Genomic DNA, 15,348 nt, shown 5'->3' on the forward strand with positions numbered 1-15,348 from the left:
TGGGTCAAAGCCAGCCTATGCAAGAAAGTCCTTAGCTACCAAAAAAAAAAAACCAGAAATGGAACTGTGGCTCAAAGCGGTAGAGTGCTAGCTTTGAGCACAAAAGCTCAGGCCAGAGCTCAGGCTATGTGTTCAAGTCCTAACACCAACACGTGTGCGTGCGCGCGCGCGCTCACGCGCACACACACACACACACACACACACGCACACAAAATAGGGTAACAATTATATCCTTATCCCATATTGGGAAGCTAATATTAAATGAGAAATTTGTATAAAGCACTGAATGTGGTTCCTGTCATATAATGATTGTTTAGTGTTGTTGTTGGCTGTTGGTGTTTTCCAGGAAATGGAAGCTCTGGTTTGTGTTGACAGACTTTTCAGGGGACAGAGTAGCTTGGTTCATAGCACAAGTCATGGGGTCCAGCAGATCTGGACTCATATCCCAGTGCTGTCCTTTACCAGAGAAAGATTAATTAATCTTCCTGAACTTCATGCATGAACTAAGGAAAAGAAAGGAGAGCATTGTAGTGAGGAGTACATGGTAAAATGCATGACCAGTGCACAAAATAGGATTTGGCAGAGTAAACACACAATAAGTACCAAAACTATAATAACAAATGAGAAAAAAAGAGTGGTATTTTTCCAAGTAGTGCCAGCTTCCTGGAATAGATAGGTAATTATAAGTATCCTCACCTGAGGTAGAAGATTCTACTTGTGTCATCAGACTTTGCATATTCCAAACCACTTGCAAATTAAATAAACTTTAAGATGGACATAGTTAACTATCAGGTAGGGATTTTTTTCACCGTATGTCAGTAGTTCCTTAAGACCAAGTACCTTTATTTATTTATTTATTTATTTAAGCAGTACTGGTTTGAAGTCAGGACTTTTTGATAGGCTAGCACTCTCCTCTTGAGCCATGCTTCTAACTCTTTCTGCTCTAGTTATTTGTGGTTTGTGTGTGTGTGTGTGTGTGTTTGTGTATTGTGGTCTCCCAGTGCTAGCACTTGAATCAGGGCTTGGATGCTATCCCTGAGTTGTTGTTTTTGTTTCCATGCTTTTAGCTCAAGGATAGCATTCAATCCCTTTTAGCTACAGCTCCACTTTTGGCCTTTTTTGAGAGGTTGGTGAATTGGAGGTAAAATTCTCACAATCTTTTCTGCCTTGGTTTTGAGTTGCAATCCTTAGGTCTCAGCCTCCTAAGTAGCTAGGATTATAGGCATGAGCCACCAGCATCTGTCTTGCTCTAGTTATTTTTGAGATAGCATTTCACTTTCTTCTCAGGCCTTCCTAGGACTGTGATCCTCCTATTTATACTTCCGGTTATAGCTAAGATGAAAGTTGCATGTCTCCCTATGTGCTTCATTTTTACTTTGGAGATTGGGGTCTAGCAGAGTTTTTTGGCCCAGGCTGTCCTGGAAATATCCCCATCCTGGGCTCAACCTCCCAAGTAGCAAGGACGACAAGAAGGAGCCACTACCACCTAGAACCCACCCTTTAATACCAACAATCCATGATCTCATATGAGCTTTAGAGCATGAGTTAAGTGATGGGTCAACAGGTCAGCATACAATGTTATGTCATTGTGTGAGGTATCTCTGAAAACCCCTTTTCCGTAAGAGTGCGTAAGTATACGGTGGTGCTAACCAGTTTGCCATGCAAACTGCTTTTCTTTTTTGAATGACTTTGACATCCTTAGTGCTGAGTTATATAAGGGATCTGAACTCCTTGCCTGGGGAGCATGGCTGAGGGAGAGGGGGGAGAGAGAGAGACAGAGAGAAACAGAGAGAGACAGAGAGACAGAGAGAGACAGAGAGAGAGCACTGTGGGTGGAATGTATTAAGCTTGGCTGGGTTTCAGTGCCAAGCTAAGAGCACTGATCTCATTCTCTGTTGGCCTAAGCTCACAGAATATGACCACTCAAGCAAATTCAGGTCGCTGTACTGAGGATATTGCATGCCCAACTAGGCCTCAGAATGGGTCAAAGGTCACTTGAAAAAACATGTAAAACTAATGATATCACCAATTTGGGTTTTTGGTGTGGGGGGAGGGGGGTATATCCTTCCCCAGCTCATTCTTATACCACACTGAGAATTGCGTATACCAAGAACTATGACAGGTTTCCAAAGTCTCTCCCTGAACTGGGCATTGCAAGTGGCTCACACCTGTCATCCTAGTTACTCAGGAGGCTGAGACTCTTATCTCCAATGATCCATTAGAAAACTAGAAGTGGAGCTGTGGTTCAAAGCGGTAGAGTGCTAGCTTTGAGCAAAAGAACTCAGGGACAGTGCCAGACCCTGAATTTAAGCCCCATGACCAACAAAAATTAAAAAAAAATTATACACACACACACACACACACACACACACACACACATATATAATGCAGTCATCATACAAACCCTTGCAGGAGTTGTAAAGAATAATATAACCTTGATGAGGGCAGAGATATCATCTATCTTACTGCCCAGCCCACAGGAGTGACACAATGATAAGATTATGTCTTCTTATTTAACACTCAGTGTTTAGAAGTGGGTAACATTAACAGAGTCCTGGATTCAGGAAATACTAGCAGTGAGGAATGTAGTAGCCACCTGTTGATTTGATGTTCCCAGCCCATGGCCTTTCCATTCACATTACCATCATTTCCCCATGGTTCATACGACAACCAGTGGCCCTACTTCTCTTGAACATGTGGATCATCAGGCCCTTTGGCAGGGTGAATCAAATGGCAGAGGCAATGGTGATACTCTGAAGAGGCTAGCTATGGCAACCTGACATTGATCCCCATGTTTTGTGCTCTCCAGGCTCATGTGTTTCAGTCGAAGATTTCTTCCTAGACTTCCAAAGAAACTCCTTTTTCTGTCTTTACTCAGCCACCATTGATGTCTGTTCTTGCATTCAAAGAATGCATATATGTTAGGTTTTCTTTTTCTCTCTCTTAGATACCATCAGTTCTTGAAAGCCACTTTCTAAAACCTTTACAAAAATAAATTGAAACCAATATATTAAAAAAAAATAATCATCGGGCGCACATTGCTTGTTGATGTTTCAAGGGAAGGGTAGAAAACTTTATTTCTTCCCAGAACTGGGAAAGCTTAAGGACTTTCATGAAGGAAGTGGGATTACATCTTTAGCGTAGAAAGGATTTAGAGAAGAAAGAGACAGGACAGTTGTACATGCTGGGGCACTCACCCAAGTATAGGCCTAAAGAGCTCCAAGGACCAGCAGCAGCTATGCTGAAACTGATGAACTACCTAACTTGCATTTAAGTCAGATGATGCTTCTTTTCTCATGTCCCAAGTTCACCTGTGGAGTCAAAACAACCTTTCCCTGCACTGTGTGTCTTATCCTTTGACCTAAGCTATAAAATGTCTAGGTCTTATGACATCAGCTAGCTCTGCCCTTCTTGTTCCAGAGTGATGTGCTACAACAGACACCCAAGTCTCTTCTGTATAGTGATTGTACTCAGAATTCTATGACTGCTTTCTCTTTGACTTTCATCTCTGCTGCTTCCCTTCTTCCTCCTTCCTCCCTGTGCACTCAGACCTTTTCCTTTTGCTCCTCAAGCTCATCCTAAATTTATTCCTAAACTGCATAGATCTTTATTGTTGTTGTTTCTGCTTGAAATGCCTTTGCTGACCCTTTGTCTGGGCAGCTTCATCATAGGGTCATCTTACAACTCAAACCTCAGAATAATGGAGAAAGTCTCCCTAAGCACTCCACCAAAAGTAGCCCTGACATTTACCTTCATGTCACCTCAGTTTATTTTCCTTGTAACCTGATGTATTCAAAATGAACTCCTTTATTTGCATGTTATCTCTTTCCCCTTTGTGAAGCTAGGCTCCTTGGGGATAGACATTTTCCTTATCCAGTAACTAGCTTGCTGCTTAATATTTACAGCATGCTCAGTAAACACATGTTAGATGAATGAATGAATGGATGAATGAAGGAAGGAAGAAGAGAAACAGAAAAATCTGTATAACTACATGTTCCCTTAAAATATCAATGTTTGATCATTAAGAATTGGAAGAAAACAAGGAAGGAAGGAAGGAAGGAAGGAAGGAAGGAAGGGAGAGGAAAGGAAGGAAGGAAAGAAGGAAGGAAAGAAAGAAGGAAGGGAAGGGAAGGAAAAGGAAAGGAGGGGAGAGGAAGGAAGGGGAGGGGAGGGAGAGAAGGAGAGAGGGAGGAAGGGAAAGAGAGGGGGAGAGAGAGGGAGGGAAAGAGGGAATAAAGGAAGGAAAGGGAGAGAGCAAAGCTAGAAGGAAGAAAGAAAAGAAAAAGGGAAGGAAGTGATAAAGGAAATGAGGGAGGGAAAGGGAAGAAAGGAAGGAAGAAAGGAAGGGAGGGAGCAAAGAAGGAAGGAAGGAAGAAAAGAAAAATGGAAGGAAGTAAGGGAGGAAGGGAGGGAGGGAAAAGGATAGAAGGAAGGAGGAAGGGAAGAGGAAAGGAAGTGAAAAATAAGGTAATTTAATGTAAACTGTTTCTACGTGGTGAAATCACAGCACCAAGAGGGAGGGGCTTGTTTCCATTCCCAGCTTTGCTTCATTGCATTTACTTTTCCAGAGCCATGCCAGGCACCTTCAGGTGCCTGTATTTCCATAGACAGCAGAAACTAGGGGTCCTCCCCCCACTCCAACCCCCAGGCCCAGCTTCCACCCTTAGTTTCAGATATGTCAGTGTCTATGGTGAGTTTCAATTCTCGGCTAGGTGAGTCCAGCATTTGTCAAATCCTTAGCCTCCCACATAAGTAATTAATATCCTTGTTTGATAATAAATGCAGAGTAGCTCCTCTTTCCCATCTTCTTGCCAACTATCTCCCTAGCTGGGCTCTAGGGCCTTGAATAAATCCATAGCCAAAGGGAGTAATGATGTTATGGCTTAGCTTCTCCAGTCTAGCTTAGCCCTCCCCCAGCCCCTCCCCGTGTTGTGTCCCTGTACGATGCCACAGCCCTAGTTTAAGTCTGTTGTATATTCTGCAGCCGCTCTGATATTCTCTTTGTTCTCATCACAGCACTTTTAGATAAACTGACAAGGTATCTAGTGCCCTGCCTTGACTAGTGTAGGTGTTCATTAAACCCTGGCCATGATAATAGCTGCACTCCTTTGTTCTACCAAGCACCATTACTAGAATCCTAGTTACTTAGGAGGCTGGGGTCTGAGGATCATAGTTTGAAGCCAGGCCTGGAAGGCAGCTATGAGAGACTCTGGAGAGGCTGGAAGTGGAGGTGTGGCTCAGAAGATAGAGTGCCAACCTTGAGCAAAAACTCCAAACAAGAGCACGAGGCCCTGAGTTCAAGCCTCAGTACACACACAGACACAGATACAGACACAGACACAGACACACAGACACACACACACACAGACACACACACACACGATAATCTGGTCCACAGTTGATCTCCCTTGTTATGTTCTCAATTTATTTCCCTTGATGCAAAACTTCCCCTACTTTTAAGCAAGTCTCACAAAAGCAGAAAGCTCCCATGCCTTTTGTCATCACAGAATCCCAACTTTATGGCAATACGAATTTGTAAGTCCAGTAAATATTTTTGGATTTATTCCATAAGTGATAACGTTTAATCTACTCAGTGACAGAAAGGCCCGGGTCATGCTTCTGGATGTGAACTCAAAATGATGCCGTTTAGAAGGAACAGGGACAATTTCTATCTATTATAGGAATCTCTGCATGTCAGTTCTGGAGCTGAGATACAAGAGGGCATGAAGGAGGAAAAAAAGCCACTCTTGTTGTCTTCTGAGTGACTGAAAAAGAAAACATATCATGCTAACAATGTGACTCCTACCCCCTACATTAAGATAGAATTGCTGGGTGCTGGTGGCTTACACCTGAGATTCTAGCTACTCAGGAGGCTGAGATGTGAGGATCATGGCTCAGAGCCAGCCCAGGCAAGAAAGTCCATGAGACTCTTATCTCCAATGAACCATCAGGAAACCAGAAGTGGAGCTGTAGGTCAAATGGAGTAGAGGACTAGCCTTGAGCAACAAGAGCTCAGGGACAATGCCAAGGCCCTGAGTTCAAGCCCCAAGACTGACTAAAAAAAAAAATTGTAAAGGGAGAAGAATGAGCATCTAAAAATCTCCCTATCCACACGTACACACTGTCTCCTTCCCCCCCAAAATGAAGCTGTCCTGTCACCTCATTATCCACTATTTACCACGAGGCTGACACATTTCCAGGGACTGAAGCCAGGAGCTCAGAAGAAATGTTGGAGTGAGAGGCCTTAAATGAAGTGACAATAAAAAAAAGTAAAAAAATAAAATAAAAAATAAAAAAGAGCTGCTAATACCCAGGAACTCCCTCCCTGGGAGAAAGCTGTCAAGGCCAGTGCCCAGGGCTAGTGAGATTTATTGATACTAAGTGGATGGTGCCTTAACCAGGAGTAATTATCAAAGAGGACCGGAGGAGCTGCGGATGGAATTGGGCAGCCACACCGAACACGCTGCAAGGGTTTTCCTGCCCTTGCCAGTTCTTGCCCTTGTACCTCCCAAGAGGGAGTTCCTGGCCTCATTTTCTACTTGCTCTGATTATTGGACAGGTTCTGCTACAGATTCTCTCAGAGGCAGAGAGCTGTGAGTCTGACATTCTGGCAGAATTCCCTGCCAGAATGCGTGCTCTCTCTCTCTCTCTCTCTCTCCCCTCTCCTCCTCCTCCTCCTCTTTCTCCTCCTCCTTTTCCCCTCTCTCCTCTCTCCTCCCTCTCCCCCCTCCTCTCCTCTCTTTCCGTTCTCTTCCTCACCCCCTTTCTTTCTCCCCTCCCTCTCTCCCTCAGGTCTTTCTAATCACTACTCTTTATACATGGATTTCCCTTTATGCATGAATATCTTCCCCCAGCCTTCTTTTCTGGCTGATACCCACTTACTTATCCTGTGGTGGTGAAGCTGAATCTTTCCTCTTGGAAGCCTTTTTCTGAGGCTCCAAAGGCCAACCCTGCTTGAGCCCTGAACTCCATTCCTACTACAGCCCTGAGAATGAATTACCATCACCTGGCCAGCTGTGGTTTCTTGCACAGGCTACACAATGGGCCTTGACACTGGGACTTCCTAGACCACCAGTGCCTTCTCTCCTGCCTGAGTGGCAGACTCTGGCTATCTAATGGCACCTGAATGGATTGAGGGACAGATAGGTAGTCGAAGCAAAGAGGACATGGCCTATGATGCACATGTCAGGAGCTTCAGGTCTGTAGCCAGCATAGAAGAGCTCAGTTCTCAGCTTGGACTAGTGCTATAGTCTTCAGTTTGAACCTGTCTCATGGCATGAAGAGTCCATTGCAGGCCCACATTCTGGGCGCAGTGCCTAACACTTGGCAAAGAAGAGTTCAAATAATAACTCCTAATGGCTTCTCAGAGAAAGCAGTGTGCTTTCCTGAGTACAAATATGAACCTGGCCCTGATTCTGCTTTGGAGCAGAATTCATACCAATTCCTCCTTCCTGGTCACTATTGCTAATAATACCCTTCTGGCTCAGCTCTCTATGAGTTGTCATCTCTATGCTCAGTTAATTCCCACAATAGGTTAAAAAAGTTTTCTAGCCAAGTGCTAGTGGCTCACACCTATAATTCTACCTGCTCAGGTGGCTGAGATCTGAGGAGCACAGTTTGAAGCCAGCCCAAGCTGAAAAGTCCTCCTGAGATTCTTACTTCCAATTAGCCACTCAAAAACTGGAAGTGGAGCTGTGGCTCAAGTGGTAGAGCAACAGTGCCCAAACCCTGGGTTCAAGCCCCACAACTGACATATGTATATATCTTCTAAGCATTCACACACAGTGAGACCAAAGGAGGATAGTCTTAGGAGAGGAACACAAAGGTCATACAAAGTAATATTTATCAAAATGAACTTCAGGAAATGGAAACAAAAAATTATTTCTTAGGTAAAACTCAAGACTCCAAAGGAATCTAGACCAAGTGCTCAGATTTGGTTATAATAGGATCTATGAACTCAAGAGCCTTTGGTTTCTGGGATTGAAAAACTGCATGGAAGTTTACCAAATGTTTGATAGGCAAGCAGTCTATTGGGTTTTGGAATCATGTAAATACTTTCTAGGCAGTTTGACTCAAATCGAGAATTCTGGATCCTGGAAAGATGTTGGATGTTGTAGAGTCTAAGTCATTGTTTCACTGATAAGAATACCTCCCACGACAGTGTGGATTTGCTCAAGGTCATGTAAGTGGGAAGCTGAGATTTAGCAGGAAGGAGAATTCTTCTGGTCTTCTGGCCTCAGGACCAGTACAGAATCATGGCATCTCTTCTGCTTGAATATTATTATGCCAGAGTCAAAGAAGCACTTTATCACTGTTGAATGTATTTCTCAACATTTAACCAATGATTTGATTCTCCCTCTCCGTGTGTGTGTGTGTGTGTGTGTGTGTGTGTGTGTGTGTGTGTGTGTGTAATTGTCTCTGTCTCTCTGTTGGGTACTCTCTCTGTGTCTCTCTGGCTCTATGTCTCTCTGTCTCTGTGTGTGGGATCTGTCTGTTTATATCTCTGTCTCTGTGATCTCTCTCTCTTTCTTCTCTTTCTCTCTGTGGGGGAAGTCTATGAGTATATAACTCTGTCTCTCTCCATTTGGAGATCTCTCTGTGTGTCTCTCTGCCTCTGTTTTTCTGTCTCTGTGGGAAGATATTCTCTCTCTGCATCTATCTCTCTGTCTCTCTCTCCTTAGTCTCTGCCTCTCTCTCCCTCTGTGCTCCCTCCCTCCCTCCCTCCCTCCCTCCCTCCCTCTCTCTCTCTCCTCTCCCACCCTCCTCTCTGTTTTCCTGGGGGAAGTCTGTTAGCCCAAGAGCTCCCTTCCCATAGCTTAGTATGTTCCTTCTTTTTTGCACAGCTTAGCATGCTCCCTTCTTAGGCAAATGCTAGGCCCATTTAGTAAAGGCAGTAAATAATCAACCAGCAAATAATCAGCAGCTAGCTAACCCCCTCAACCTTGGGATGGCACTTCTCTGGGGGCAGCTACCACCATATAAGGCAGTAAGAGCCCCTTAGAGTGACCTCAGGTCTGGACGATTGCAGACCCTTATCTACTATTTGGACAGCAGCCATCAATCCTAGTCCGCCATGACGAAGCCCCTGGCCCTCACATCCACACCAGGGTCTCGGCTCCTTATCCCCTTCTAGCCCCTCCTAAACCTCCTAGGTTACATAGGTCACCCCAGACAATAGGGCGCTTCTTCTTACTTCTCCCTTGTGAGAAGGGGTCTTGCCAGCCCCTTTCCCAGCAATAAACCTTTCTTTGTTCTCTGTATCTAGATGTCTGCATGGTTTTCTGGCAAAGTCTAATAATCTAACAGTCTCTGTGAGTGTAACTCTCTCTATGTCTCTTTCTTTCTCTCTCTCTCTCTCTATGTGTCTCTCTCTGACTCTTTCTCTCCCTCTCCTTCCCCCCACTCCTTTCCCTCCCTTCTCCTTCTGTTGTTGTTCAAGTTTAGCTTGAATGAAATGACAACTTGAATGTCAGACTCCGAGTGACTCTAGCAGATAGGGCCTACTCAAAGGCAATCGGGCCTGGCTCTTTTAAAGCCATGTTCTTTTAGGAAGACTTAAAGAATTAAGCATTTTAAATGAAGTTTAAGGGAAGAGATTCACAGAAGGGAAACATAGGGAAATAATTTGAGAGGAGGAAACAATACTGGTCTTCTATGTGTCTAAACACTTGACCATGTCTATTTCTTCTCTTTTCCTGCGCACCTTTTTTTGCACTTGGCCATGTGTGTCCCTGATATATGACTGAATGTGTGAACACTGTAGGAGACATGAATCTGATTCATATCCCACAGGATATTTCATTACAGCAAGAGCAGAGCAGAGATCCTAAAAATACCACAGAGAATGCATTATGATGGTTTAACAGAACTTGTGGGCTTACCATATATCTATACCCCTGTCTGGGAGATGGATTGTACATTTTTTGACAAACCTATATTTAATATAGGGAGGATAATATACAATGTATACTTCCTTGCAGAGAAATCCATATTTATGGAAATCCTGAGCCTAGTAATTACAATAGACATTTAAAGACAGGGTGTCTCGTAGGCTGTGAATAGAAAGTGTCAGAGTGTCCTCATTAGAATGGAAAGGAAAGTAGCATGGATGGTAGAAAGTAAATAGATAATCTGAGAAGAAAGCTACCCGGGACAGAAAAGCTGGAAGCCAAGGGGGACCCAAGGTCTCCATCTCCTACTGCAGATCCTGTGACTTTCTCATCAAGCAGTCATTATTAATTCATCCATCAAGTATTTATCAAGTGCCTCCCATGGCCTAGCACCCCGCTGGCTCTGAAGCATAAACAAGACCCACTATTTTCAGGGCATGGGCATTCACTCAAGCAGCTACTGATCTATACCAATAAACCAAGATAGCAACAACTTTAGACAATAATGATTAGAGCATAGGAAATGAGACAGGATGATGTGGTAGAGAGGGGAAAGGGGCTGCTGAGAAGTGGCAAAGGCCATCTAGGGAGGAGGGATGAGCTAAAACATCACTGCAGAAGAGAAGTAATGTGTGGAAGGAGTTGAAGCAGTGGCTCCACAGGCAGGTAGCCAATGGCAAATGCAGTCTGTCTTAAACTCCAACCTTGAAGCAAAGAGCAATGGCCAGAGGGACTGGAATAGGGCACATGGGGAAAAATATATGAGGTAGGAGAACTCAGAGGAGTAGCCATTACTCGCGTTCTGCATCAAAACCTGATATTGGGAGCATTTGACTCCATTTGTACCCGGAAATTTGAAAGCCATAAAAGACTTTGCCTAAGGAAATGAGAAGATGTGTTCTGTTTGTTTTTAATTAATCATACCCCTGTAACTTCTGAGTAGAGGATGGATTCCATTGCAAAATAGAAGAAAAAAAAACACCTTAAACACCACCTGTAATATTAGCTTCTCAGCAGGTTGAGATCTGAGGATCATGGTTCAAAGCCAGCCTGAGCTGGAAAGTCCATGAGACTCTTATCTCCAATGAATCAGCAGAAATCCAGAAGTTGGGTTATGGCTCAAGTTGTAGAGTGCAAGCTTTGAGCAGAAAAAGATCAGGAACATTGCCTATGACTTGAGTTCAAATCTGAGGGCGGAGACTGTTATATACATTACATATTTACACATTTTTATTTATATATTTATGTATCACATAATTATTCTTTATATGTTCATTTTTATATATTTTATTTATATATACTACATTATATGTTTACATGTAGTTTTTATATATTATGTATGTATTGTATATTATATTATGCTATATATTTATATATTAAATGTTTTTAATATACATAAAGTTCGAATCCATGGGTGCAACCATAAGAAGCCAGGAAGGCCATGGAGTAGATTAAGGCATTCCATGATGTTCTGGTTTCAAAGAGCAGTTAGTCCCTGGACTTTAAGAGGTAGTGAGTGCCCAGTATGCAGAAGTATGCAAGCAGATGCTAGTGATGACCTGTAAATGGCATGCTCACTCATCTGAAGTGGAAGCTGGACTTCTTTTCTTCTCCTTTCTTTCTGTTCTTTTCCATCCTTCCTTTCTTTTGAGACAGGGTCTAACTATGTACCCCAGATTGATCTTGAAATTGCAATCTCCTTCCTCAGCCTCTCCAGTGATGATACAACAGTTATGCACTACACACACACACACACACACACACACACACACACACACACACACACACACACACAGAGTGGCTGATCTTTCTCCCCATTCACATTGAAGGAGTAATTTTCAGGCACTGGAAGTATTCCTGGGTTGTGTCCTTTGTTCAGGTAAAGTCTGAACTCTGCATCCTGTATCAGAGAGTACAAGGATGTTTAACTGACTCATCAGAAGTTTGATGGCATGCCCTTAGGCTTATTTGTTAGTATTATACTCTAACCAGTAATGTAATCAACCACAAGCCAGGAGTGGTAACTGAGCTTGGGTACCATGAAATGAATCTCGTGGGATGGTCACACTGCTAAGCTACTGCTATCACTGATATACTGAAGGACAGGTTGGGGGAGGAAGCTACCAAGGTATACAAACACAACACGAACATCAGCAGAGAAATACACATGAACAGTCAGGGACAGGCTGAAGAAGATAAACCCTTGTTTCCCCAAGTATACATCAGTAGCAATAATTGGTTGAAATCCATCTTCCTATCACAGGTTTTCATGTTTTACATTGAAGAAAGGGGCAATAAAATGGAAAGATAACTTTAAAAGTCAAGATGTCCACCTGACTCTGATTTGTCCTAAACATGTTCCATGAACATGTCCACTTTCTGATCCTTGGTTTTACCTTCTAAAACCATAGCCAAACTGAGCACCAGTAGCTTATGCTTGTAGTCTTAGCTATACAGGAAGCGGAAAAATGAGAATTTCACAGTTCAAAGCCAAGCTGTGCAGGAAAATCTGTACGACTCTTATCTCTACTAAACTATCAAAAGCCAAAAGTAGAGCTGTGGTACAAGAGGTAGAACACTAACCTTGAGCAAAAGAAATCCAAAAAGCTCAGGAACAGCACTCAGGCCTTTCGGTTCAAATCTTAGGATAGTATACACACACACACACACATACACAGAGCCAAGCCATTCCTTTCTTACTTAATAGGATCATCGTTGAGACAAAGTGAGGTAATACATCAAAATGTTTCACACACATGACTACTATAATTGACAACCATGATAATAGCTGTCATGTAATCAATGTCCAATAGACACCAGATTTGGGCAGACGAATGCATGAGAAGATGGATAGATAGGATGGACAGATGGAGAGATGAATAGATTGGTGAGTTGAAAGCCTACATAAACAGATTCAATGGTTTAACAACTTCCTAATGGACAGTGTATGGGTACTTGGCTTAATGAATTATCTTGTGTAAATGAATCCAGTGTGGGACCATCTGATCATTAATCTATAGTATCTTCTGCCCACTAACCCTTCCTTTACTTTCGCAGTCTGTTCCCAGTTTTCCAAAGGAGTTTACGCCATCTTTGGGTTTTATGAGCGAAGGACTGTCAACATGCTGACCTCCTTCTGCGGGGCTCTCCACGTGTGCTTCATTACGCCTAGCTTTCCCGTGGACACATCCAATCAGTTCGTCCTTCAACTGCGCCCAGAACTACAGGATGCCCTCATCAGCATCATTGACCATTATAAGTGGCAGAAATTTGTCTACATTTATGATGCCGACCGAGGTAAGCCAAGGATTAGGGATCGGGAGACTGTTCAGCATTGCCCCCTCATTGCTTTGTTTCTGTGGATTAATTTCTTGGTAACTAAGCTCTAACACACAGTGTAGAAACACATTCTTTGAGATTAATCCTCTTAACTCATCACTTCGTTCTATGGCCTCACCATGGTCCCATCCATGGCTCCTGAGGCCAAGGGCTTCAGTCTCTTGCTTCTTGGCTCACTGGATGGTTAGCAGGAGTGTAGACAAACCCAAACCTGAACGCTGGATCTACTCTTCTCTGGGTGTTTGACTTTGGGAAAGCTGTCTATGTCTTAGCTTCAACACTTAGGTTATGGAGGTAAAATTCTCTAGGCTTTCATTTTCTCATCCCTATAATGATATTAAAATGGTCTCTACGTCTTAAAAGTAGTGTGAAGATTAAATGAGATAATGGCTAGAAAATCCATTTGAATGCCTGCAGCATAGTAAATGCTCAAATTTCTCCATATACGTTGGCTGCTGTCACTATCATCATGATTGTCGTCATTATCATCACCACCACCACCACCACCATCATTACCACTATTAGACCATCCTCCTCCTCCTCATCACCATTACTGTCATCAAATTCATCATCTCTGTCCCCTCATGATCATTGTCACCGTCATTATCACTGCCATTATATCATTATCATCACTTTCATCATCATCACTATTGTTTTCATCCCTGAGTCCTTTGTAATTCTGCCTCCTTTGAATTTTATGCCATATTTTCTAAACATTTCCTGTACTTTTCTTCCTTCTCTTGCTTACTCATACTATTCTCATTTTCTGGACTGCATTTTCTGTCTCAAAACCTACATAGTGAAAGCCTCCTTCTCTTTTACAGCCTATATTCTAATATCAGTTTCTCTGGTCTCTGCTCCTCCAAAGGTGAACTTCTTTTTGGCTGTTGTGGTGTTTGCTTGCATTTCCTTGCCTTCCCCCTTGTATACTGATGTTCTGTAAGAAGGAGTAAATCATTCATGGTGTAAATCATTCATGGCACATATAAGCCCTGGAAGCTGAGATAGTGGAACAATGCTCTTACATGGTTGCATGCAGGAAGTCTTAAAAGATAGTGGCTTATGAAAATAGTTTATAAGGCAGATAGTCAAGTGCTATTCAGATGGGAAAGAGTGGACTTGGAGGTGTGGCTCAAGTGGTAGAGTGTCTACCTAGCAATCATAAGGCCATGAGTTCAAACACCACTATTCGCCCTCCATCAAATAAGGTAATTGTAGATAAGTTTAAAGTCTGCTGTTTGCTAGCTATGTAATCTTGAACCAGTGACCAAATTATGCTGAGCCTTGATTTCCACAAGGAGAGAAACAAAGCTAGGAATCAATTTCTAGGTAATTTGTGAGGTCAAGCACCAAATTGGCCCTTACAGAAAGGACTGGCAGTTGGCAATGATACAAAAAAATTAGTAATATAAGAAAAAAAAACAGTGATATCTGACAAGTGGAATAATGATGCCCTACAAACTAGTTCCATTCCTTAATCCCTCGAATCTTCATGTGTGTTAATGTTACCTGGCAAAAAGAATTAAGGTTTACTAATGGAATCAAAAGCTGTAATGAGCTAGGCGTCATACCTGTCATCCTACTCTCAAGAGGCTGAGATCTGAAGATCAAGGTTCAAAGCCAGACCAGGCAGGAAAGTCTGAGACTCTTATCCCCAATTAACCACCAAAAAAAAGTGGTGGTGGGGGGAAGGAAGTGGAGCTGTAGCTCAAAGTGGTAGAGCACTAGCCTTGAGCAGAAGAGCTCAGGGATAGTGCCCAGGTCCCAAGTTCAAGTCGCACAATAGGCAAAAAAAAAAAAAAAAATTCTAATGAACTGACCTATAAATAGGAAATTATCCTGAATTACTGTTAGACATAGAGCAATCAGAGAAGCAGAGGCAGAAGTCGGTGTCAAAATGAGATGAGAGAGGTTTAGCCACCATTGCTGGGTTTGTCTTTGAAGGAAGAGAACATGAGCCAAAGGATATAGTCCATTTCTAGAAGCTATGAAAGCAAGAAACTGGATTCTATCTAGAACCTTGAAAAAAGAATGGGAGACCTATTTCAAATGTCTGGCCTCTGAAAGGGTAAAATAGTATTTTTTGATGTGGACAGCAGTCTATCTGGGCTTATTTGTT

At 42.8% G+C, this 15,348-nt stretch overlaps 1 protein-coding gene across 7 annotated transcripts in view; it reads left to right on the forward strand.

Annotated features, from left to right (window-relative positions):
• Positions 1-15,348, forward strand: part of Gria1 (glutamate ionotropic receptor AMPA type subunit 1) — a 345,667-nt gene that overhangs the window by 158,913 nt on the left and 171,406 nt on the right. For 6 of the 7 annotated variants that reach the window (XM_042692388.1, XM_042692387.1, XM_042692390.1 and 3 more), the window contains one exon: positions 12,948-13,187. The exons of the other annotated variant lie outside the window; for it this stretch is intronic. In XM_042692388.1, the coding sequence (XP_042548322.1) occupies positions 12,948-13,187 (240 nt within the window). The remainder of the gene's footprint in view (positions 1-12,947; positions 13,188-15,348) is intronic. 7 annotated transcript variants of the gene reach the window in all.

Source organism: Dipodomys spectabilis, unplaced genomic scaffold, assembly GCF_019054845.1.
Source record: "Dipodomys spectabilis isolate Male_0828 unplaced genomic scaffold, ASM1905484v1 ptg000155l, whole genome shotgun sequence".
Taxonomy (NCBI): domain Eukaryota; kingdom Metazoa; phylum Chordata; class Mammalia; order Rodentia; family Heteromyidae; genus Dipodomys; species Dipodomys spectabilis.